Source organism: Leucoraja erinacea, chromosome 2 (assembly GCF_028641065.1).
Source record: "Leucoraja erinacea ecotype New England chromosome 2, Leri_hhj_1, whole genome shotgun sequence".
In the NCBI taxonomy this organism is placed as follows: Eukaryota; Metazoa; Chordata; class Chondrichthyes; order Rajiformes; family Rajidae; genus Leucoraja; species Leucoraja erinaceus.
Window position 1 is genome coordinate 89,183,691 of NC_073378.1, and position 14,862 is coordinate 89,198,552.

Here is a 14,862-nt window from a genome sequence, read left to right on the forward strand (position 1 = left end):
TGTCCTGAAAGCCAGAAATCAATGAATCCACGATTCGTAACTGGTGTAATTTCTTAATTCAGGGATATATACTTTTATAAATTTCAATCAAAGTAGAAATTTCTCAAATTATTCCATAGGCCACTTCTTATCTTCCAATGTAACAATCACAGCCTGATATTGCATGCACCTTAAATCAGTACATGCATGGGATGTAACAAGCTATAGGTGCAAAATGTCCATTAGTGGATGCTTCATGAGCAGAAAGTAGTGAAGCATTAGGTTGTTAATACAGGTGCACAACCTTTTATCCGGTGTTCCGGAAACCGAAAAACTCCGAAAACCGGCCATTTTTTCCAGATGTCATCTGCACACCAAAGCTCGCGTTTGGCGCCAAACTTGACCCGAAACGACCCACGGTCAACCCAGGTCTGTACTACTGCAGCGGCTGCCTCCTCCCCAGAGACCGGGAGACGCTTAAACATCTGTAAATCATTGCTTAAATGTTAGTCAGTTAGTTTGGAGGGCTTTTATGTGAAGGGGGGGTGAAGGGGTAAACTTTAATTCTTAGTCCCCTACCTGGTCGGAGAGGCGGGGAGTGGTCAATGCCTTACCGGGTCGCCGTGCAGTAAGCTCCGCAGCGCTGTGGCCGGTGGGGCTGCGGGCGGCGCCGCGGGCGGCGCCGGTTGTAGCTCCGACCCCAGCAACTCTACCCCTGGCTGCGAGGCGCTCCAAATCCAGCGCGGCCCGCGGCCGGACGCCCCAGCTCCACGAATGTCGGGAGTCGGCAGCGTCGCAGCGCTGGGACACCAGCGGGGAGCGGTCAATGCCTTACCGGGTCGCCATGCGGCAAGCTCCGGAGCGCTGTGGCCGCCGACTCCCAACGTTCGCGGTGCGTCGCTGGATTTGGAGCCGCGCAGCCAGGGGTAGAGTTGCCGGGGTCGGAGCTCCAACCGGCGCCGCCCGCGGCCGGACGGAGCCCCCAGCTCCGCGAGGTTGGGAGTCGCCGACCAGGTAGGGGACTAAGAATTAAAGTTTCCCCCTTCACCCCTACTCCACCACCACCACATAAAATCCCTCCAAACTAACTGACTAACATTTATGCAATGATTCTCCCGGTCTCCAGGGAGGAGGCAGCTGCTCCAGACTTTTCAAGCCGCCCGCGCTACCTACCTAATCTACGCTAAAAATCTTCCATTCGGAAATCCGAAAATGTCCGAAATCCGACAAGTGTCTGGTCCCAAGGCTTTCGGTTAAAAGGTTGTGCACCTGTACTACGAGAGTAATTTGTACCATTGGCTCAGCCCCTCAAGACATGATCCACTGCTCATGCAAAACACCGATCACTAAACCCTACAAAATCGCCTTGGAAAACATTTTATTCAAACACTGACTGGAAAATATTGGTGCAGATGTTTCAGTGTAGGGCAGACACCATCTGTAAGTGATAATATAGATTAGTTGGGTCAGTTATCAATCAGCTTTAAGGAGAATGTTGTGGGCAATCATTGTATTTAGAATAGAACTAAAAGCATTATAGAGGCTATGATAGGAGAAAGGCCATTGAGGGGCAATGAAACCTCTTGTGAAAGGCATCTCCTTTAAAAAAATGTTTATGTGTCAGTTTTAGTAATTGCCCAGAACAATATAAAGTGCAGTTCTTATCAGTTTCTGCTGTGTCTTGATTAATGTTCAGGCGTTAATTAGAAGGCTTGTATTTCTGTCAATGACCAGTTAAACTCAGTTATTGAACCTTGCTAATGATCTCAAGGCTGGTTCATGATCCTACTATGTAGGCTGGATTGGTTTCAAATATCCAGCTGCTCTGAATTAGAACCTAACTGTTTAAACAGTGCAAATTAAATTACTTGGATGTCAGTTCAGAGACGGTTTAAAAAATTCATTCAAGCAGTGAAGAGAACAACCATTTTTAAAGTCAGTGCTGTTTTACAAATGTAAATGAAAGCTCTCCAGAGGTTAAACATTATTGCTGTATTTAACAATAGATTGGGAGCAAATACCTTGTCAATCCATGTGATGGATGCGCCTTCAAAGACACTTCCCTTACACATGGTTTAAGCAAAAGGATTAATCAACTCTACTCTATATAATATATATATATAATATGTGTGTGTGTGTGTGCGCATATACATATATGTACACACACACACACACACACATATATATACACACACACACACACATATATATATATATATATATACACACACACACATATATATACACACACATATATATATACACACACACACACATATACAGAGACACACACACACACACACACACACACACGCACACACACACGCACACACACACACGTGCACACCCACACACACACACACACACTGGTGTCTGTTGATCCATTCTCCCTCTTCATGAAGGAGCAGAAACTTGCCTATTTTCTCATCATGTGCCACTACCAAATTTCCTTTAGCCACCGCCTGTAATCTTCATTCAGTACCAAGGATTTCTCCACGTTTTCCAGAGGAACAATGCTTCATTGTTCAAATCTATTGCAGCCTCAAGAAGCAGTTTTTCAACATTGTCTTTGACATCCCTCAGTTCAGGAGAAACATTTACCGCCAAGAAGCATCATCAAAAACATCCTGATTTAAGCAAAGAGCCTTGATTTGTTCAGATATTGAAATAACTAAAAATTATCCATGGGATACAAACTAGGCATAATGTATGGATCACAAGACTTAAATGACATCTTGAATTGAATCAGTGTGCTAACCAGGCAGTACAGAAATAGCACGTACTCTGATATATTGAAACATTGGATACTTTCCAGGTGGTGGTCACAAAGTTCAAGGGGAAAGGTCATGCCAAACTCTTTATTTTGCATTATGAACCCCTCACCCTTCACTTCAAATCAAGACATTCCAAAGACAGGCCTTCCAACTCTTAATATGTGATACTGATTCAGTCTTTGTTGTGCCTTTGCGAGTAAATATCAGGTAGAAAGCGATAGTTACCCCACTTGAAGGGGAAATCAAGAGAACTTTACCCTGGCTATTCTCATATTTAACTAATAACATGGTGCAGAGCAGAAAGGTCGAATTGTTTTATGTAGTTTGCTTCACTGATGTGATATATGATACTTGAGATTTTGAGCAGGAATGTAATTAACTAATTCATAGCAAGATACAATTGGTAGATATCTTTTCCGCGTAAAGATCAATAAAAACAGGGGTACTGAACACTGAAAAAGAAATTTCAGTTAAAGAATACTTTATCCACAAACAAAAATCCTTAAAAATTACATCAGAAATTTAGGAAAAATAAATCATTTGTATGACATTTGCATACCACCCATTTTAATCTAACTGAAAAAGCAAATAAAAACTGCAAATGCTGGAAATCCGAAATAAAAATAAAAATGCTGGAAATATTCAGCAGATCAGGCAGCATCGGTGTGGGGAGAAGTAGAGTTAATGTTTCAGGTTGATGATCTTTCATTAGATCTGGGAAACGTGCTGTAACTATTAGGGAAGAGGAAAGGGAACTGAGAATAAAGTAGACTGCGAGTGGGTAGCACAATTAGAGCAACAGGCAACTGAAAGCACTGTGTGGCCCGTGCGGGTTAACGTTGATCCTATATCTCCTATCGTTTCTTACTTTAATTCTCCATCCAATCTAATCTGTCTTTGGCCAGGAAACTGTTTCAACAAAAGCCATTGTAAGCTTGATGAATGGAAATCTCTTCTATCTAAGCAAGTTTTAACCCTCGGGATTCAAACCAAATTCAACAATTTTAGATAACCAACCTTGTACCTCCTGTCATAGCTGGCCAGTTCAGGTGTAATGTCCTCAACCTTCATCTTTACACAGGAAAAGACACCTACTAGTTTTATCTTACCATGAATTAGTTAATGACTCTCCTCCCCAAAGTCTCTTCTGTCATAAACTACATTGAAGGAGTGAAACAAACTGCACAAACAATTCAATCTCTCTGCTCTGCACCCTATTATTCATTACTTATGAGAATAGCCAGGATAAAGTAATCCACAAAGTGCTGGTGTAACTTAGTAGGTCAGGCAGCATCTGTGGAGGGCATGAATTGGCAATGTTTTGGGTCAGGACCCTTCTTCACACTGAAGAAGGATCACAATCCAAAATGTTACATGTCCACACCCTCCTCCAGGCCTCAAGAAACTCAGCACCTGAATGAAAATGAGACAACCTTGCAGAGGGTTGACGTGCACAAGGTGGTCTCTACGTGACTCCAAGTCCAGCAGACACATTCTTCATCAGAATTGGGAATCACAGTGCTCTCCCTCTTTTTACTGTGACAGGAGTAAGCCATTTAGAACGGAGACGAGGAAACACTTTTTCTCACAGAGAGTGGTGAGTCTGTGGAATTCTCTGCCTCAGAGGGCGGTGGAGGCATGTTCTCTGGATGCTTCCAAGAGAGAGCTAGATAGGGCTCTTAAAAATAGCGGAGTCAGGGGATATGGGGAGAAGGCAGGAACGGGGTTGGGGATGATCAGCCATGATCACATTGAATGGCGGTGCTGGCTCGAAGGGCCAAATGGCCTGTTACTGTTATCCAAATGCGTGGCGATCTCATCTTTTATAATTGACTCCAGCATCTTCCCCACCACCGATGTCAGGCTAACTGGTCTAGAATTCCCCGTTTTCTCTCTCCCGCCTTTCTTAAAAAGTGGGATAACATTAGCTACCCTCCAATCCACAGGAACTGATCCTAAGTCTATAGAACATTGGAAAATTATCATCAATGCATCCACGATTTCTAGAGCCACTTCCTTAAGTACCCTGGGATACAGACCATCAGGCCCTGTGGATTCATCAGCCTTCAGTCCCATCAGTCTATCCAACACTATTTCCTGCTTAATGTGGATTTCCTTCAGTTCCTCTGTCACCCCAGATCCTCTGGCCACTACTATATCAGGAAGATTGTTTGTGTCCTCCTTAGTGAAGACGGATCCAAAGTACCTGTTCAACTCATCTGCCATTTCCTTGTTCCCCATAATAAATTCACCTTTTTCAGTCTTCAAGGATCCAACTTTAGTCTTAACTAATTTTATCCTCTTCACATACCTAAAGAAGCTTTTACTATCCTGCTTTATATTCTTGGCTAGCTTACCTTTGTACCTCATCTTTTCTCCCCGTATTGTCTTTTTGGTTATCTTCTGTTGTTCTTTAAACATTACCCAATCCTCTTGCTTCCCGCTCATCTTTGCTACATTGTACTTCTTCTCTTTAATTTTTATTCTGTCCCTGATGCCAATTTAAACTGCACATCTTCCTGCACATGGTCTTTATCCCACCATACCCTGCTGTTCATGCTTCTGCCTATAATTGCCTCTTAAATTTTGCAATTGTATCCTCTTCTTCCACTGTTCCAAGTGCCTACCACTCTATGTTTAAAAAAAAACTTGCCTCCTAAATAATCATTTCCCAACTCATCTTAAACCTAAGACATCTGGTATTTGTCATTTCCACCCTGGGAAAAAAGACCGACTATCCATCCTCTCTATGCCTCTCATAATGTTATATTTCTATTAAGTTGGCCCTCAGATTCCAATGCTCCAGTGAAAAAAATCCAAGTTTGTTCAACCTCTCATAATAGCTAATACTTGCTAATCCAGGCAATATCTCGGGAAATTTCTTCTGCACCCTCTCCAAAGCTTCCCCATCCTTCCTCTGATGAGCAACTAGAACTGCACACAAAAGCACAAATGTGGCCTAACCAATTTTATACAGCTGCAAGAAAGGTTCCCGACTTTTATACTCAAATACACTGTTTGCCATTTTTAACTACCCTCTCTGTGCGTTGCTACTTACCGGGAGTTATGTTTTTACCCCTCAAGATCCATCTGTAGAAACATAGAAACATAGAAAATAGGTGCAGGAGTATGGAGCTGCCTTCTCTCCATACCCCCTGATCCCTTTAGCCACAAGGGCCACATCTAACTCCCTCTTAAATATAGCCAATGAACTGGCCTCAACTACCTTCTGTGGTAGAGAATTCCAGAGATTCACCACTCTCTGTGTGAAAAAATGTTTTCCTCATCTCGGTCCTAAAAGATTTCCTCCTTATCCTTAATCTGTGACCCCTTGTTCTGGACTTCCCCAACATCGGGAACAATCTTCCTGCATCTAGCCTGTCCAATCCCTTAAGAATTTTGTAAGTTTCTATAAGATCCCCCCTCAATCTTCTAAATTCTAGCGAGTACAAGCCATGTCTATCCAGTCTTTCTTCATAAGAAAGTCCTGACATCCCAGGAATCAGTCTGGTGAACCTTCTCTGTACTCCCTCTAGGGCAAGAATGTCTTTCCTCAGATGTACATCAAATGAGATATGTATTTTAAATTATAATTATAATTAGCTATAATAATCTCAATTATGTTATAATATCAGACCTACATTGTGTCTTTGTATACCAGTTTTCCATAAATTATGAATAGACAATTATGAGTGGCAATACATTGGCGCAGCGGTACTGTTGCAGCCTTACAGCCCTGGAGACCCAGGTTCAATCCAGACCATGGGTGCTGTCTTAATGGAATTTGTACGTTCCCCCCGTGATCTGCGTCAGTTTTCTCTGACATCTTCAGTTTCCTCCCACACTCCAAAGGCGTACAGGTCTTTGTAGGTTAATTGGCTTGGTATAAATGTAAATTATCCCTAGTGTGTGTAGAATAGTGTTAATGTGCAGGGATTTCTGGTCAGTGCGGACTCGATGGGTTGAAGGGCCTGTTTCCACACTGTATCTCTAAAACTAAAAACTAAAACCTGTTTTATGAGTTTTTGAAACTATTGTCCATATTGCTGGAAATAAACCAATTATTTTGCATTTTAGAATGTCAAGAATGTACGAATCCAGTTACCTCAAAGTCATTAAAAATGTACCTTTAAGCGGTCACACCCACCCAGGGTGTTTCACATATCACATAGTAGTGCTGCTTCAAACTAAAAGCCTGGCATCTGTTGAAAATAAATTGGTATTGCCATCATTAAGTATCATTGAATATTCCCAGTGAGTGCAAGATAGAATTAAACTTCAACAAGAATTGTGCATGCAGAAGCTGCAGTTATCTAAATGGGGAATTATAGACCAGTTAGCCTTACATTGGTAGTAGGGAGGATGCTTGAGTTGATTGTTAAAGATGTTATAGCAGCGCATTTGGAAAGCAGCGACAGGATCGGTCAAAGTCAGCATGGATTTATGAAGGGGAAATCATGCTTGACTAATCTTCTGGAATTTTGTGAGGATGTAACAAGTAGAATGGATAATAGAGTGCCAGTGGATGTGGTGTATCTGGACTTTCAGAAAGATTTTCACAAGGTCCCACACAAGAGATTAGTGTGCAAAATTAGAGCACATGGTATTGGGGGTAGGGTATTGACGTCGATAGAGAACTGGTTGGCAGACAGGAAGGAAAGAGTAGGAATTAACGGGTCCTTTTCAGAATTGGAGGCAATGACTAATGGGGTTCCGCAAGGTTCAGTGCTGGGACCCCAATTATTTACAATATATATTAACGTTTTAGGCAACGGAATTAAATGTGACATCTCTTATTGCAGATGACACAAAGCTGGGTGGCAGTGTGAACTGCGATGTGGATGCCATGAGGCTGCAGAGTAACTTGGATAGGTTGGGTGAGTAGATGCAACAGGAATGCACCAAGTGTGTGGATAAATAGATAATGCTGTAAACATGCTGCTAATTCATGCCAGATAAAAATTGTTGGCACCCTCCACAATGATGGGATATGAATTTCTTAGGTTGCAACGGGTTCTTCTACTCATTATTTGACTGCTGCAAAGATGACGTCCACAAGATCCTTGTACAGTCCATTATGTTATGTTACAATAAAGTCATATCAAACAATTAAAAAAAACATTTTAATTTTGCAAGACAAGATATGCAAACATTATCTCAACGTATATATAAATCAACTTTTTGGTTTGAATAAATGATAATTTTCTACGTTTGCTGTGCTGGCATGCTGGTCCTTCTCAGTTCCTATTAGCCATTTCTATTTGCACGCATGAGCATTGTAGTCGAAGAGCCTGGGACTATTACAGTTTCTTGATTCAGATACAGAGTGATTTATTTGTCTGCTATTTGTTGACACGTTGGATGCAAGAAAAACATGACAAGACATGTCACTTTTAAACAATGCTAAATTGTTAGTATTCTTAACAAGTAGAGATGATTGAAAGCTTCAAGTTCTTAAGAATAAATATCACCAGCAATTTGTCCTGGACCAGCCACATTTAAGCTATAGCCAAATAACCACACCGATGCCTCTACTCCATTAGAAGGCTTAGGAAGTTTGGCATGTCCCCAACAGCTTTCCCCAACATCTACGGACAGCTGTAGAAGACATCTTATTAGAATGCAACAAAGCACGATTTGGGAAGGGCAAAATCCAAGACCGCAAAAATTGTAGAGTTGTGGACATAGCCTACCTCGGCAAGGTCCCCAGCATAATCAAGGATCAGTCGCACATCAGTCATTCCCTTTTCATTTTTCTCCCATTGGACAAGAGGTACAGAAGTGTGAAAACACATACCTCCATTCAGGAATAGTTTCTTCCCAGCCATTATCAGGCATTTCAACAGTCCTCTTATCAGCTAGAGTGTGGTCCTGACCTCCCATCTATTTTACTGGAAACTTTTGAATTATCTTTAAACCGGACTTTATCAAACTTCAAAGTTCAGTTTAGTTTAGACATACAACATGGAAACAGGCCCATTGGCCCACCGAGTCCACACCAACCATCCATTACCTGGACACTAGTTCTATGTTATCCCACTTTCACATCCTACACACTGGCGGCAATTTACAGAAGCCATTTAACCTACAAACCTGCAAGGCTTTGGAATGGGGAGGAAACCGGAGAAACCGTGGGGAAACCCACGTGGTCACTGGGAGAATGTATAAACTTTGCACAGACAGCACCGATAGTCAGGGTCAAACCTGGGTCCCTGGCGCTGTAGGCAGCAGTTCTACTGCTGCACATATCTTTGCACTGAATGTTGGAGCCATTATCTGTGGACTATGGACAGCTTGATTGTATTAATGTACAGTGTTTTCTTTGACTGGATAGCACACAAACAGAAGCAGGCTTAACCTAATAAACAAAAGTATGAATGATGGCATGAAGTAGGAGTAGGAGGGGGACCCACAGTCCCGTTTATATCAACGGGTCGATGGTTGAAAGGGTCAAGAGCTTCAAATTCCTGGGCGTGCACATCTCTGAAGATCTATCCTGGTCCGAGAACACTGATGCAATTATTAAGAAAGCACATCAGCTCCTCTACTTCCTGAGAAGATTACGGAGAGTCGGTTTGTCAAGGAGGACTCTCTCTAAACTCTACAGGTGCACAGTAGAGAGCATGCTGACCGGTTGCATTGTGGCTTGGTTCGGCAACCTGAGCACCCTGGAAAGGAAAAGACTACAAAAAGTAATAAACACTGCCCAGTCCATCATCGGCTCTGACCTCCCTTCCATCGAAGGGATCTATCGCAGTCGCTGCCTCAAAAAGGCTGGCAGTATCATCAAGGACCCACACCATCCTGGCCACACACTCATCTCCCCACTACATACAGGTAGAAGATTAGATTCAGATTCAGATTCAGATTCAACTTTAATTGTCATTGTCAATGTACAGTACAGAGACAACGAAATGCATTTAGCATCTCCCTGGAAGAGCGACATAGCATATGATTTGAATAAATATTTACATTAGCATATATACAGACATAGTGTTTTTCCTGTGGGAGGAGTGTCCGGGGGGGGTGATTGGCAGTCACCGAGGTACGTTGTTGAGTAGAGTGACAGCTACCGGGAAGAAGCTGTTCCTGGACCTGCTGGTCCGGCAATGGAGAGACCTGTAGCGCCTCCCGGATGGTAGGAGCGTAAACAGTCCATGGTTGGGGTGAGTGCAGTCCTTGGCGATGCTGAGCGCCCTCCGCAGACAACGCTTGCTTTGGACAGACTCAATGGAGGGGACCGAGGAACCGGTGATGCGTTGGGCAATTTTCACCACCCTCTGCAATGCCTTCCGGTCAGAGACAGAGCAGTAGCCATACCATACTGTGATACAGTTGGTAAGGATGCTCTCGATGGTGCAGCGGTAGAAGTTCACCAGGATCTGAGGAGACAGATGGACCTTCTTCAGTCTCCTCAGGAAGAAGAGACGCTGGTGAGCCTTCTTGATCAGAGTTGAGGTATTATGGGTCCAAGAGAGGTTATCGGAGATGTTAACACCCAGGAACCTGAAGCTAGAAACACGTTCCACCTCCGTCCCGTTAATGTGGATGGGGGTGTGCGTGCCGTCCCTGGACTTCCTGAAGTCTACAATGAGCTCCTTGGTCTTCTTGGAGTTAAGGGCCAGGTTGTTGTCAGCGCACCATGCTGCTAAGTGCTGGACCTCCTCCCTGTAGGCCGACTCATCGTTGGACTCATCGGTACAGGAGCCTGAAGACTGCAATGACCAGGTTCAGGAATTGCTACTTCCCCACAGCCATCAGGCTATTAAACCTGGCTCGGACAAAACTCTGAACATTAATTGCCCATTATCTGTTATTTGCACTTTATCAGTTTATTTATTCATGTGTGTATATATTTATATAATGGTATAGGGACACACTGATCTGTTCTGTAGTCATGCCTACTATGTTCTGTTGTGCTGAAGCAAAGCGAGAATTTCATTGTCCTATCAGGGACACATGACAATAAACTCTCTCTTGAACTTGAAATTACATACATGTTTTGAAAGAAAAAAGTACATTAAAAACTCCATAGTTGAGCACATTTACTAATCAGGAGTCAGGGTCAAAGGGTAGTTAGGGATGCAGGGATATTGCGGAATAGTGTGGGATTTACAGTGATAGATTTAAGGGGAGAGAGTGATTCAGAGAAATAGGGAGTTAGGCAAGGGAGAATTGAGGATGGTTAGGAATCAGTGAGTGAAATGAGTAGGTGATTGGTGGTTGGGTCTGATTGACAGGGAATGATGGATAGTTGGGATTGATGAGGAGTTGGGATTAGTAGGGGGTCAGGTGGTTGTCTGGAGTTAGTGAAGAGATGTCAGGAGGTGATTGGGGGTAGTTTAGAGATACAGCGTGGAAACAGGCCCTTTGGCCCACCAAGTTCGCACGGATCAGCAATCCCCGCACATTCACACTATCACACTAAAGGGACAATTTTACATTTATACCAAGCTAATTAACCTGCAAACCTGTACATCTTTGGAATGTGAGAGGAAACTGAAGATCTCAGAGAAAAACCCACGCAGGTCACGGGGAGAACGTACAAACTCTGTACAGCCAAGCACCCATTGTCAGTATTGAACCCGGACCCGGGGCGTCGGCACTGTTAGGCAGCAACTCTACCGCTGGGCCACCGTGCCAGTAGGATCATGGAATTTTGGTGGGAGACTGGAGATGATAGTTGATGGGGTTTTGGTGGGTGACAGTGAAGTGATGGGGTTTGAGGTTAATCAGGAGTTGAGTGGTAATGGGAAGATGGAGTGTAAGGGATTAGAATGGCGGATGTCTCTGGGATTCTGTGGAATCAGGGCTGAAAGGATATTTATGCAATGATGGGGTGTCGGAGGTGTAATTGGTAGTGATTGCAAGTTGAAAATTGGTGTGGAGTAGGGGAAGAGATCAGGAGTCAGTGGCGAAGGGGAGTTACGTGTTAACAGGAGCTAGGGATTGATTGGGAGCTTGAGGGAAACTGGAAGTCATGGGATGAAGGGGCTTTGTGGATTTATGGACAGTCTGGATGATGTGGGGTCAGAAGGATTATGTGGAGTCTGGGATGATGGGAGTCAGAGGCTAATGGAGTCAGAGAGTGCTGCGGAAAGACAATCACAATGGTAGGATGTGAATAAGATGGAGGAACACATGTACTACAGGTTCAATTGTACATTTTCCTAAAAGTAATTTTTTTACCCACCAACGATACTGTCTATGGTGACCCGGACTTCCTGATCTCTGATAAAATCGGACTGATGCCACACACTACAGCACTACCTCTACCTTTTATCTTGCACCAGAAGGAGCAGCGTTGCAGTGACATCTGAACTGTGACTCTGACTGTAAGGATTATCAGACAAAGATGGCTGAAGCAAACTTTGCACGAGTATCTTTTTAATTAGAAGAAAGACATGCAACACCAGCTAATGTGTTAATTCTATTCACAAATGTAGCCATGTTACTTGTTTTATTTCTGAATCTCTTGGTTTAGTTTCATTTAGTTTAGAGTTACAGTATGGAAACAGGCCCTTCGGCCCATTGAGTCTACACCACACTAGTTCTATCCTATACTCTAGGATCAATTTAAAGAAGCAAATTAAACAAACCAGGACCTCTTTGGATTGTGGGAGAAAGCCAGAGCATCCGGAATAAACCCATGTGGTCACAAACTCCGTACAGGCAGAGTCCGAAGTAAGGGTCGAGCCCGGATCGAACCTGGTGATGTAAGGAAGCAACTCTATCTCTGCACCACTGTGCAGCTCACATTGTGATCAGCTTTTTATCTCAATCCTTTTACCCCTCATTGATACACAAACCTAGCAATTGGAGTTGTTTCTCTTCCCCTCAACATCTTAGCTTCAACATTGCTGTATGTTAGGTTTGTTACCTTGGTTGCCTCGGTTTGCCTTCTAAGGATGGCTCTATATGACTATGATTGATGATTCTTTGCTGTTGAATCCTTCCAATGACTTGTGATTTGTATAAATTAGTACAAATAATAGATTTTCAGCAGTTGTGTAAAAAAAAAACAATTGTAAGCTATTTAGCTGCTGCATAAGTTATTTGAAACGTTGCTATTGTTTACATAAAAGTCACTGAAAGGAAGTAGGTCCACAATTATTCTGACTGGCTACATTCAAGAGCCTTGAATGTTATTCAAGAGTTTCTTGACCCTAATTGTTATCTAATTTTGTTGAACTTTGTAATCTGGATATTAATTAATATCAGCAGCTGATCTTTCTATTGAAATCATCACCTTGGAATGATTAAAAACAGTAAAACTATTGCTCAAAAGAAATGCTTGCTTAAAATACAGTCAGTTATCAACATAAATAGACTTGGTATCCATCCTCTTGGTACTCACTTGCAGGAGAAGGGGTACTACATCCACTTGTAGGCCGATGGTTCTGAAGTCCGTTTGCTGCGGGCGATGAGAACCCACCAAATAAAGGAGGGAAGACAAAAGGGAAAGGAGCCATTGGATAACGACGCATGCGGTTGCTACCAATGGGTGTCCGGCATGAGGGGCTACTGGTTGTCATAACAATTGTTCTTGAAAAGAGAGCATGTGTAGTCCAAGAACCCAGAAGCTTCACTTATTATTGTCAACTGAACCTCAAAGGCAGATGGAATGAAACGTCCAAAGCTTACATTTGCACTCCAAGGCGAGGTATGAAGTAGTTGAAAAATGAGTCTGCTTCTGACCTGAGGTTGATTAAGTCACAAGACGAACCGTTTGTAGACTTAACAGTTTTGTTGCAGAGAAGTTTTTTATTCTTTAAGCTGTAAAAACAAAACACAGAATTCAATATTGAGAAAAAAAGATTAGAAATTATTGCAAAATATTATAGGCCAATCTACTACATAATTTTGATACATTTTATGATACATTTAAATATTGATTGAATAATACAGCATTAAAACCGAACTTTCAGCCCATCAACTACATGCCAACCATTGATGACCCATTCACCCTGGCTCCCTTTTATCATACTTTTGCAGCCGTTCCCTTATGCAACCATAGGGGCAATTAAGAGGCTAATTAACCAACCAACCTGCACATCTTTGGGATGTGGGAAGAGACCAGAGCACACGGAGGAGGCCTATGCAGTCACAGGTAGAATGTGCAAACTCAACACAGATAGCACCCGAGTTCAGGATTGAACCCGTGTCTCTAGCGCTGTGAGGCAGCAGCTCTACCAGCTGTCACTGTGCAGCAATTGCAGTTCAATTATCAGTGCACTTTTTATACAAGAATGGACAGAGAATAAATAAAAAATTGAGAGGATACGGTAAAACTGTTTATATAAACCATGTGAGTAAAGAACATGATGTGAAGTTCTCTATTTTTTTTGCGTGACATTTCATCCTCTCTCTAAATGTTCTTGAATTCTCAACACACATGGTCAGTGACAAGAAACATGGAAGCATAGAAGCAGGATTTGGCCATTTGGCCCCTTGAACTTTCTCCACACGATCATGGCTGATCCTTTATCTCAATCGATATTTGCAATTGGTCCCATTTTGTCATGTAATGCAAATGTTATAAACCTTTCTTGGGGAAGGAGAGTAGGATTGCACACACCTCTCCAGCTGCATTTCCACAAAGGCCCAGTGTAATCATAGTCAGTTACCCAAAAGTCAATAGAAACCAACAAAATTAATCCTCTGAAGACTAAGGATACTGATCTTACTTTATCTCCTTAAATATATAATCCTCTCTTTGACTTATTTTATAAACTTTTTCCTGTATTTTCTTTGTACTGAATGTAATTCATTTGAAGAAAATGACATGCCTTTACTTCTTACATTAATTTATCTAACAGTAAATGGAATATTATGATCTCAATTAATTTGTTTCCCGATAATACTGAGGATTTCATTCCAATACAGTCATTTATAGCTCACTTAACCTAGGGGCACAGCGCATCTCACCTTGTTTGTTAGGATTTTTACTCTAAATATTTTTCTTGACTTTAGTGTTTCAGTCCATTCCCACTGATGAGACTTTGCTGTCTCCCATCAATGCTCAATAACTAAACTTGCAGCAAGCTTGAGGTTGACCAGAATAACTTTCTTTACTGGAATTCTGGGTAGTTAAACTGAATGCCCTCAT

At 42.4% G+C, this 14,862-nt stretch overlaps 1 protein-coding gene across 1 annotated transcript in view; it reads right to left on the reverse strand.

The window, feature by feature from the left end:
• LOC129712275 (retinoic acid receptor beta-like) overlaps positions 1 to 14,862 on the reverse strand; it is a 424,460-nt gene that overhangs the window by 356,854 nt on the left and 52,744 nt on the right. Inside the window, 1 exon segment of the mRNA XM_055660575.1 lies at positions 13,111 to 13,529. Coding sequence (XP_055516550.1) covers positions 13,111 to 13,288 — 178 coding nt within the window. The 5' untranslated portion in view covers positions 13,289 to 13,529.